The sequence below is a fragment of the Taurulus bubalis genome, assembly GCF_910589615.1.
Source record: "Taurulus bubalis genome assembly, chromosome: 3".
Taxonomy (NCBI): Eukaryota; Metazoa; Chordata; class Actinopteri; order Perciformes; family Cottidae; genus Taurulus; species Taurulus bubalis.
In genome coordinates this window covers 20,955,144-20,965,816 of record NC_136591.1, presented here as the reverse complement: position 1 = coordinate 20,965,816, position 10,673 = coordinate 20,955,144, and the positions used below count along the sequence as shown (strand labels likewise).

The following is a 10,673-nucleotide window of genomic DNA, read 5'->3' as shown; positions in this document are numbered from 1 at the left end:
TGTTTCATAAACTGTTGTCTGCATATTTTTATGATCCGATTATAATCTGCATATAGATAAACCATAACGACAAAAAAAGGATATGAGACACACACATATGACACACATCGTTAGTGTGATAACGTATTTAATTCAGCATGTTTGAAACTGAACAAAGAGACAGTTTAGTAGCGTTGTGCTCTGTGAAAAATACGTTGGTTTCACTATTCCTTCGTTCATTTCTATTCCAACCTCGTTATTAAAATGATACTATCAACCGGGTTGTTTATGGCGTTATGACAACACTGTAAGAAGACGGACAAAGTATCTAAGATGCGCTTTTTGTAGTCCATCTTCGGAACATTGTAGTTTCACCGCTGGCTGCAGACTGAGGTCGCGTCATAACTACGTCGCTTAGGGAAAGTGGAGTCGGATTTGCCAAACACCGCGGTTGTCTTCTCCTAACTCCTCATGAATTCTCCTTCCCATCTTTCCTTAACCCCGTGATGTTTTCCACAGAGGTTAATGAAAAGTGCTTAGGGTTAGACGTTAGCAGGTAATTATTTGACTATTCGACCGTAGCCTGAGTTGAAACGTTCAACTAGTGCTGGCGTAGGATTATAATACATCTAAATTATTCACAAAACTAAGCCTTCAAAGGTTTGACATAATGTTTCTGTCCCTATGAACGATGGAACAGGTTGTGCTGTTGGCCCTGCAGTCTAAATTAGATAACACATACACATTCAGCAGAAGTCCGACGTCACAGGGTTTCTCAGTATGAAACCTGAACCTGATTTATAACTGCTCAACCTTTTCGGCATCAACAACTGACTGAGCGTCATACTAGACCAGCGTTTTAAATGTACAAGTGTAGCTCTTTTGTTAAAGGCGAGAGGTTTCTACGCTCATTTGGAAAACAAAAATTAGGGCTCCACTGAGGTGCGTCGGTGTCAGGGCCTTAATGTGCAGTTCTTTTTTGAGAACGTTGTATAATTATCAATGTTGCATTCATGTGAGCACATCTTAATTTCGGTGCATGTCGAGGGGGAGTTTCATCAGTCATTAATCTTAAAAGCCACACCTGTTATACAAGTCTAGCTAAATGTCTACTATGAAAACAACTACTAAAAGCAGCGGCTTAAGACGTGGTACAATTTATGCATCCTTTTATTTAACAACAATATGACGTGAATTGTACTGTGCAGTCGACCTAAAAAAATATAGCTCATCTCTATTTCGTAAAATAAATAATGAGCACTACATAAGAAGAAATAACACTTTTGTTTGTGTTTTTTACAAATAGTTTGAAATCTATATAAAAACTCTTAAATGCTGTTCCAACAAGGCCATGAGAACAGTGGTGGCATGCATTACCTAAGATATACGTTGGTAATTATACAATCAGAGTTTGTGCCTTAGTGTCCCCTTTTTTTAAATTGTATTTAATGCTTTTTATGCTTTTTTTTATTCTCTGTGGTTGAATGTTAGTTCAAATGTATTTTGACATTTCTTATTGACAATTCATGAAATTTAAATATGCAATTGTTGAATAAAGAACTATATAAAAAAAAACATTCCCGGTCAGTTGGTAATGTTTTAGCGCCCCCTGATGTACAGAAATACGGCGTACACTGTTGCTTTTTTCGTACAATACGATATTTTATTTGATTCTTTAGGAAAAGTGGAAATACAACGTGATTTGGTTGTATGTAATGACAAAAACATATATATATATATATATATATATATTTTTTTTTTTTGCGAATCACCATCAGAGATCGTGTGTAAAAATACCTGCGTGTTTCACAGGGAGTTGTAGTTTATTTTGCCTCGAAGCCAACTGCGTTCGTGACGGAAAGCACTCAAACTCCCATGATGCAACGGAACTCGGCTAAGCCACTGGCTGGTACACGCCTACGCTGAATAAACCCCGTCGACTGTAATCCTCACTGTACACAGCGAAATCCTCTGCGGGTATTTTCTTTTTTCTTCTGCCTCGCCATAAGTTTGTCTCAAATAAAGCAAAGAAATGGACAACAGCGGGAAAGAGAAGGAAGCGATTCAGCTAATGGCCGACGCGGACAAAAGAGTCAAGTCCTCCGGCTCTTTTTTGGGAGGGATGTTTGGAGGGTAAGACAGCACTGCACCAAATAACAAACTGCTAGCAACCGTTAACTGGCAGTAGCGAAGTTGGCACGCAGCCGACCTTTATGTACACTTCAGTACAGTTAGTTCTCGACGTGTACATGAGCGAGATGTGGTAGTTCAGTTAAATTAAACCAAGGGGGGACGACACGTGACATTCAGTGAAACAACCCCTATGTGTCAGTTAAGCTAAGGTAGCTGTACCGTTGTAAACAAGCCAGCGGATCACGACTCTCTCCTGGCAGGCTGTTATAGCTATGATTAAACACAACCTCCTCTGACCTCACCTCATAATCCCTGGCTATGAATTTATTGCTTGTAACTCAACAGTATTCATAACAAGGTTCAATGTTAATGGTTCCTTTAATCAGTGCACTCATTAACACCAAAACACACACACACACACACACACACACACACACACACACACACACACACACACACACACACACAAAGGTTTCTTAGAGGTTAAAGGTAAAAGTATTAGGGGAAATCTCTCCGGTGGAAGATGCTGTAATAAGATTTATGCTGAAGGTTTCCGCCTGTTTATATTGACTTTACCAATATCACTCCTGCAAGGTGCCAATATTAATGGGTTGGCACCATGCAGGAGTGATGTGCAACAAAAATGACTTCAACAGAGGCAAAGTATTCTCCAAAAAGGCCCCTTATTGACATTTTTGCTTATCTAACTAGTAGTAATAATATTAACCTAAACATAGAATACCATTTTTTAATTCTTACATTCAAAAGACTGATTCTGGTTTCCACCAGCCGTCGTTACAAAGGTAACTGACTCCCGTTCATGACTTATTATCTACCAGTGACCTTCGGGAGATCATGGATTTGGTGTTATTTCAAACTGATAAATGCGTGCCATCTTATATTTGAATACTTTACCATGTCATAGAGACGAGAAGGCGAGGATGACGTTGTTTACATGGGCTTGCAAAATGCCAGCAGCTATTGCCTTGCATGACTCAGTGTTATTTTTTCTCCCCAAAGTTCTGTCCTAGGTGACCCCAGATGTTACTAGTTGGCAACTCTTGTGCGTGATAACTCTTGGCAGGCTTTCTGCTAATTCTGTGGCTGACCAGGCAGTGATGTAATACCTTTGCCGTGATTGAATGGCTAGAGTATTATTACAACTCCATGGAGCTCCCAGGGGTCCACTTGTTGTCATGGAGGGAGGGTGATCTACAGTGCCTGTTTAGAGGGATTGATATAAGCCAAACCACCAATCTGAGCCTTGCATCCCTCTGAGAAATGCAGCAACTTTGCATGTTAAGCAGTTCATCACCCTACTGTGCCATTTAGGCATAATTCATTAGATATAACTTTAATATGTAGATCAAGAGTAGTGATTTTTGTTGTCGTCACAGCCTGTATAAAAACGTGCCCTATATTCACTATATTCTTTGTTTACTTTCTTCATCTAGAGGACCTCAAAAAGTGGAAGAAGCATGTGAGATGTACTGCAGAGCGGCTAACATGTTCAAGATGGCCAAGAACTGGAGTGGTGCGATACGCTGTTTTCTACTAAAGATATTATCTACCGTATCAATTTCAACACGCTTGAGAAGCTGTAGGATTACTTATTGAATTTTTTGCACAATAACGGCAAAGCACAGCACTCATATTGGTGCCACAAGTAAAAATAAATTACAAAAAGGTGGAATTATGTGCATAAATTTAGAGTGTAAAATGAATGCAAAGCATTGAGTGTTTGTCCTTCTCTCCTCTGTCTTTAGCTGCTGGGAGTGCGTTCTGCAAGGCCGCTCGTCTCCACATGCAGCTGCAGAACAAACATGACTGCGCCACCAGTTTCATTGATGCAGGAAATGCTTTCAAGAAGTCTGATCCTAATGGTGAGATTATGTGGTAACTCATTCAGTTCAGACCCAATTTCAAACCATATCTTACATGTTTGTCCCTGAATTTTTCCTTCCCCTTTCATATGGATACATATTTTCTGCTGTTTGATCAATTCTAATGGACTCGAGTTAGTGCCCTTGTTTTGGCATTTACCATTAGTCGAGTTATAGTGCTCTTTCTACTCTCTGTGGCCTCGCTTTATATTCTCCTAAATATAGTTGTAGCCATAGGTTTAGGGTGAACATATTTGTTTTTTAAAAGAGACTTGGGGTTTTATTTTGTGTTTTACCTGTCATATGTAACACCTGACTGCATGCAGCATATTAGAAACTTTGAATGTATCATCGGCCTCATTTCACCCGGTTGCAGGGACACAGCATGCGCGCTGATGCATAGTGAGGTGCTGTGCAACGCTTTGTAAAGTTTTAACAAAACTAACAGGATGTCTAACTGTCCCCTCCTCTCGCCTTTATGCTGCCAAAAGAGGCAATCAAGTGTTTAAATGCGGCCATCGATATATACACAGACATGGTAAGATGCATGGAGAGAGTGTCCATCTATGTTCTGATTCACAACAGTACCTTTAGACACATGATTATTTTTATTTTTATAGCTGAGAAGTGAGTAGTTGTGTTTAGTAGTTCTGAGATGAACACACATGAAGTAGCAGACCTGCCTTTCCTCACACTCCCAGATACTTAATTTTTTTGGCCCATGTCTATATATTTATAGCACACAAAAGTTACAACTTAATCAAATTGCATACTTGTTATTCTCTTTAGACGGGATTAAAAAGCTCAAACCTTGTAGACGGGAAGCCGCAGGCTATTGCTTGACCTCGCCTCTCTGCACAGAGAGTGTAATGCAACGTTTTCATTGACTCGAGAGGCGTCTGTTGGATTGATCCAGTTAGTGACGATTCCTCCTCCTCCTCCTCCTGCAGGGAAGATTCACCATCGCAGCCAAACACCACATCAATATCGCAGAGATCTATGAGTCCGAACTGGTGGATATCGAGAAGGTAATATCTCATAATCAGAGTTTACATGCTTGGTTAATTCTGCTGATAATTATTGATACTATCACTAGAGGTCATATTTCTTTTGACGAACAGTATTTTTGTTGTTTTTCCCTTTGTAAAGGCTATTGCACATTATGAACAAGCAGCAGACTACTACAAAGGGGAAGAATCCAACAGGTATCGTCAAATTCTGTCTACTAAAGTCTTTTTTCAGATCTAAAATTGGCACTCTGAGATTCTTTTGAAAGAAAAGTGCGTTAAAAAATAAATGCATTATTATTATTAAAATCTCTCAAAACTCGCTCATCGCTGTCGTATTTAACACCCAAAATAGGTAATTCACAAAATGAGGAAGTCTTGTTCTAAATTTGTAGGTCTAGTACACTGATTTTCTTTTTCTGCAACTTATACAACTAATTAAGACTCAAATGCTATTGTAAAGAATAACACTTTGTTTAAATCTTAAGTAAATAAGTTGAACTGATCCTGCTGTGTGGTGGATGGCTTCCGTCTCTATCTCCGGCTCCATGTTGCTCGTCCAGAATCAGAGACGCTCTCGTTGACAGGAGACATTTTTTTCCCACGGTTTCCTCGTAGCATCGACAGCACAGCTGTCACTAATGACGTTAACAAGCACATGCAAGCGAACCAGCGTGTAAAACGCCACCACCCTGTCACCGACACAGAGTGCACTCATTACCGCCATTAATTACACCTGTGTTGTCCCTGCGTCTGCAGTGAAAAAGGGGCCCGTCTGCATTATTTCACCAGTTTGCTGTTGCGATAAGCAAAGCAGCAGTTATTACGTTTAAAAAAAAATGGATTTCTGATGAATTTTCAGGGTTTTAAAATGTGTTAACCTTCATTTAACAGCTAGTGTGTATATTTTATTGTTCCAAAAGGCAGACTTCTCTGACAAACTAGTACAAGTAAAGAGTTGTACCGTAAACAGGAGGCCTCTTTTTTTCACGCTAAATAACATGTTGTGGAAGGAGAAGCACAGGTGCATGTAATGAAGTTAATGAAGGCATTTTTCACATTAACAGCGGCTGCTGCCTGGTTTTGTGCATGTCGGCTCTCTGTCACACTTTATTACGACACCTTTGCCTTTCCTACTGTGACAAGTCCAACCTACGCTCAGACTTTCGTTCCATCACATTCACATTCTTGCACACAACAAACATTACACTCAATAGTCTGTGTTGTATTAAATGAGTCGCGTCCCTTTTGTGTTGTGCAATTTGTCCCTAGCTCTGCCAACAAGTGTCTGCTGAAGGTGGGGGGTTACTGTGCTCAGCTGGAGCAGTACCAGAGGGCCATTGAGATCTACGAGCAGGTGTACACTTCTTGTATTTGTCATGCTTGCACTTCATCTGTCAACCCGGCGACGCTGACATTTCTAACACCGTTTTTTTGCGACGTGGATGTCTCTAGGTTGGAGCCAACACGATGGACAACCCGCTGCTGAAATACAGCGCCAAAGAGTATTTCTTCAAAGCCTCCCTGTGTCATTTCATTGTCGACGAGCTCAACGCTAAGGCGAGTTCACGTGGTTCAGTGTCTGGATTTGGTATGGGGAGTCGTGTTAGGAGTTTAGCTTTTCTAAAGCTAAAGCTGGGGGTCTGCTGAGAAGACTTTTCTGTTTGCCGCTGCCTTTTAATTGAACCAGATTCAAGGATATTAATCAATGGCTGCATCTCAATACTGCATTTTATTTCTTAAACTGCAATGCAACTTTTATTCAATTTCTTTTTTAATGTTTTAATGAATGTTCTTAAATCTTTTCTTCTGCATTATGTGTTGATGCTTTTAATGGTTTTATGTGAGGCACTTTGAATGGCCTTGTTGTTGAAATGTGCTATGCAAATAAACTTGCCTTGCCTTTAACACTGTGTCTCCACAGATTGCTGTTGAAAAATATGAGGAGATGTTCCCGGCTTTCTCAGACTCTCGAGAATGCAAACTGTTGAAGGTAACGCAACGCTAAGAGCTCTGAGGAATCTGATGGCTTACTTTTCCCTTTTAATCTGTTTCTATGAGTAACCTACTTTTTTTTGTGTCTTAACAGAAGCTTCTTGAGGCTCATGAGGAACAGAACTGCGATGCATTTACAGAGGCAGTAAGTCTTGTATACCCTAAGAAAGTTTTCAAGTAAAAAAAAAATAAAAATATGGCACAGGAAATACCTGGGCTTCAGCTCTTGTAGTTTTGTTGGATCCCCTGTGTGTTCAGAACAGTTGAAAGCCGAATCTCAGGTATCCATTCAGTCTCCCAGGACTGTGTGCTTGTATTGAACTGGTGCAGACCGATGGAGTACATTTAAATATAGATGAGCTCCGAGAAGAGTTTTCAAAGTTAACTCAAAGTCGGAGAGGGAAGAGTCCTTCTCTACAGTATGTTACATACAGAGCGTTGTTCATGTCGTAGTTTTCACAGGTGTTAGTTTATACAAGTTCAGTGCTGCTGCTAGAAAATGAAGTGATCATGTTGTGCAATTTAATCTGAAATGATCTAGTAATGTGGAACAAATTCAAGACCCAACAGGGACTTCACCTTTTGCTCGAACTCAGGATGTTTCAAATAACATCATTACAGACTGTAATGATGTTATTTGATCAATCTCAGCTCAGGTAGTATATAAATAAAAATCACAAACAGGCTGATTCACAGCCATGAAAGCGATGGGGGAGGGAGAGCATCCCTCTAAATAAATTATATTTAAGAAGATTGGGTTAGGCAAACCTGTGTTCAGAATACCAACTGCTGCCATCAGGTAGACGCTATATGGCTCAAATTAAATACAGGAGAAGATGCCTGAATAAATATAAAAACTCTTTCATCCCTCAAACGGCAAATCTCCTAAACTCAGGACATATCGTAGATATTTGAATGCACTCTGTGTTACTGCACTGTAACGTGTTTTTTCTTCTTCTTCCCTTTGGGACAAATAAAGTAATCTTGAATCTTTTAAATTAAGATAAATGAGCAGAACCCTTCAATCTTTAAAGATAATTCAGGGGCGGAAAGAAAACCTCATCTCCTCGCCTAATCTATTTTTGCCCGCCTGCAGGTGAAGGAGTTCGACGCGATCTCCCGTCTGGACCAGTGGCACACGGCCCTCCTGCTGCGCATCAAGAAGACCATCCAGGGCGACGAAGGGGATTTGAAATGAAAGAAACCCAGGGTCACAAACACAGCATGGAGGGACAAACCCATCACGCATGCTTCCACTCACTCACTCACTCACTCACACACACACACACACACACACACACACACTTCCACTCAGCCCACTGTGTATAGCATCTGGAGATGAGTGTCTGTTGATGACTTTGAATAATCCACTGCTCACTGCTATACTGTCAGAGTACTGTCTTTGCTTCCCTTCCGAGCATATCTGAACCTGGTCAGAATGTAAATTCGTCGCCCTCACCTCTGTCTTGGAGGATTGCTGCGTACCTTATTCTGCTGAAGTCTGTCCCGAGGGATTTCAGAGCGGTACATTGTATTGAAACCCATGTTAGTATTGACAACAAGCGCTGCATGTTTTGTACAATTATCGTTTCCTAGTCGGATGCAGTTTGTGTTTTGTTTTTTTTAAATCTAGTTTAATATATATTTATTTAAATGTTTCAGTTTGTTCTACATGATGTGTATGGATTTCCAGAATGTACCTTTGTATTTGTTATTTGTCAGAGTAGAAGGGAAGGGCTCAAATCCACATCACGATTGTTCTTAAAACTAAAGTCATTACAGCCACACAGAAAGATTTAGATTCCATTTGTATCACCAACTGGGGGGAGGGACTCTTCTTGAAGAAGGGCAACAATATGCACCAAGTGTAGACTGTTAAACATTTAAGCCCTCACACACATTCAAACCTACACTTACTTCGGGATAATTTCTATTAACTTTAGGATTCTTTGATGTAATAATTCTTTGAACGTTTGAATCTGTCAAATGACCTTGGGGAGTCACGGGCATCACTAGTCACTCATCTCGTGCCGTGAACGCATCATTGAGGGTTTTACTACCGCAGTGCGCCTTCCAAAGGGCCAGTCGCTGAGCATGTCATTGTGTATAGATTAGTGTTGTCACATTCACTAGTGTGAGCTAGACCAAAGTTTTTACTAAAGAGTCCGCCGCCCTGCGTATCCAGCTTCTTCCTGATGGAAATACAGTGGACCGTGGATGTGATCTGTATGCTAGTGCGAATGGAGAATAAAGATAATATATTCCCGGCTCTGCTGTCCTGCCTTTGACCGCAAATGTAACAGCGATGTTATATTTAAAAATCTTTTATTACCAACATGTCATGAGGTACTTTGAGTATGGGAAAATGGGTGCAAAAACCTATATTAAGCTTGTCACATGTGTTTACCTTTCTTATTCTAAGAGAGGAAAATAAGACTGGAAATAAAGTACGCTATAGTTGAATAATAAGTCTTTTAACTTTGCCGCCACTCATAAGTTTGAATGTATTACCACTAGATACAATATTTGCTTCCATTGTTTGAATTGATACATAATCAAAACTTACATGTTCTTTTATTGATCATTTAATTTCTCTGCTTGTCATTCGCTGGCACTCGATCTGCCTCCCCGTCACACGACAACCCGACACTTAAACGTGACCATTTGATTGGACGGCAAACAGAAAAATTAATCCGATCAATGACCTTGTTCTGAGTGATGTCTCCCTTATGCTTAGCGTGCACTTCCCCTCTCACATGCCACCACTGACCCATTGAAATAATACCGCCCTTCCCTCTTGACAAGCGTATATTTGTTTTATGGCAACTTATTACGATTTTTGTGATTGCTTACAATAAATAGAACATTCTCATCGAATTAAAAACTCAAACTTCGATGGCGATTTTTCTTAACCACCATATCTGTCTTAGGGAAGACTGATGGTGGCCAGAGGTTTTGAAGGATTTACACAACTTAATTTACATTCAGACCAACATAAATCATCAGCAGAGTTGCAGAGAGTATGCTGTTATTCCAAAGGTGTACAGGAAGGTACTAGACGATTCACAGAGGTGCTGCTGTGCTCTTCTGTCAAGGTTCCCCGACCGTCCTGCCGAACATCAAACTCCTGCAACACTTTATGGGGGGGGGGGGAGGCTGACGTCGGCTAATAATTTGATTGGCAAACTGCACCAAACCCAATGTGATGTTTGGCAATCACCTGTAATGATTCAGCATTTGTGTTCAATAGGATTTGTTCCACATTTCACTCTGTGAATTTAAAAGACATTATTTCATTAATCCCATAATCGTATTTTAGTTTTCACATAAAAGATGTAATTTAATGGATTCCAAACCCCTTCACACACTCCTAATGCCAAAGTATACACATGATATGAATAGGATTTTAAATGACCCCAACCCACATTAAATTATCCCTGTTCACGTGCACTTTCTACACAGAGTCTTGACTTGCGGCCCCTTTGGGGTCTGTCATCCGCTCGTCATCACTTGGGACGGCAGCCGTTTGTTCTGTTCCACAAACCTCGTCGCCGACAATCACAGTTTGAATATCAGGCTGCAAAATAGCCGCCTCGGAAGCATCCGTAGTCTCTGGAACTGGAGCCAAAATGGTCTGCGAGACAGCGGCTTCCAGGACGGACGACGTGGAAACGGT

At 40.5% G+C, this 10,673-nt stretch overlaps 1 protein-coding gene across 2 annotated transcripts; it reads left to right on the top strand.

Moving 5' to 3' along the window:
* The first annotated feature begins 1,973 nt into the window (after positions 1 to 1,973).
* On the top strand, positions 1,974 to 9,323 carry napbb (N-ethylmaleimide-sensitive factor attachment protein, beta b). Of its 2 annotated transcripts, none has more exons than XM_079214702.1 (11): positions 1,974 to 2,112; positions 3,567 to 3,646; positions 3,879 to 3,995; positions 4,487 to 4,533; positions 4,946 to 5,023; positions 5,145 to 5,200; positions 6,275 to 6,359; positions 6,458 to 6,562; positions 6,927 to 6,995; positions 7,092 to 7,142; positions 8,094 to 9,323. In XM_079214702.1, the coding sequence occupies exons 1-11, from the start codon at positions 2,012 to 2,014 to the stop codon at positions 8,193 to 8,195; spliced, it is 891 nt and encodes a 296-aa protein (XP_079070828.1). In that variant the 5' UTR covers positions 1,974 to 2,011; the 3' UTR covers positions 8,196 to 9,323. The 2 variants fall into 2 exon arrangements, with proteins under 2 accessions (XP_079070828.1, XP_079070829.1); XM_079214703.1 differs by having other exon boundaries at positions 3,567 to 3,658.
* Positions 9,324 to 10,673: the final 1,350 nt, after the last annotated feature.

Excerpts from the sequence above, each read along its gene's own strand:
- napbb (XM_079214703.1), top strand. The coding sequence starts at position 2,012 with ATGGACAACAGCGGGAAAGAGAAGGAAGCGATTCAGCTAATGGCCGAC. Across the intron at positions 3,996-4,486 it reads CAAGAAGTCTGATCCTAATG|AGGCAATCAAGTGTTTAAAT; the intron begins GTGAGATTATGT and ends TGCTGCCAAAAG. Across the intron at positions 5,024-5,144 it reads AACTGGTGGATATCGAGAAG|GCTATTGCACATTATGAACA; the intron begins GTAATATCTCAT and ends CCCTTTGTAAAG.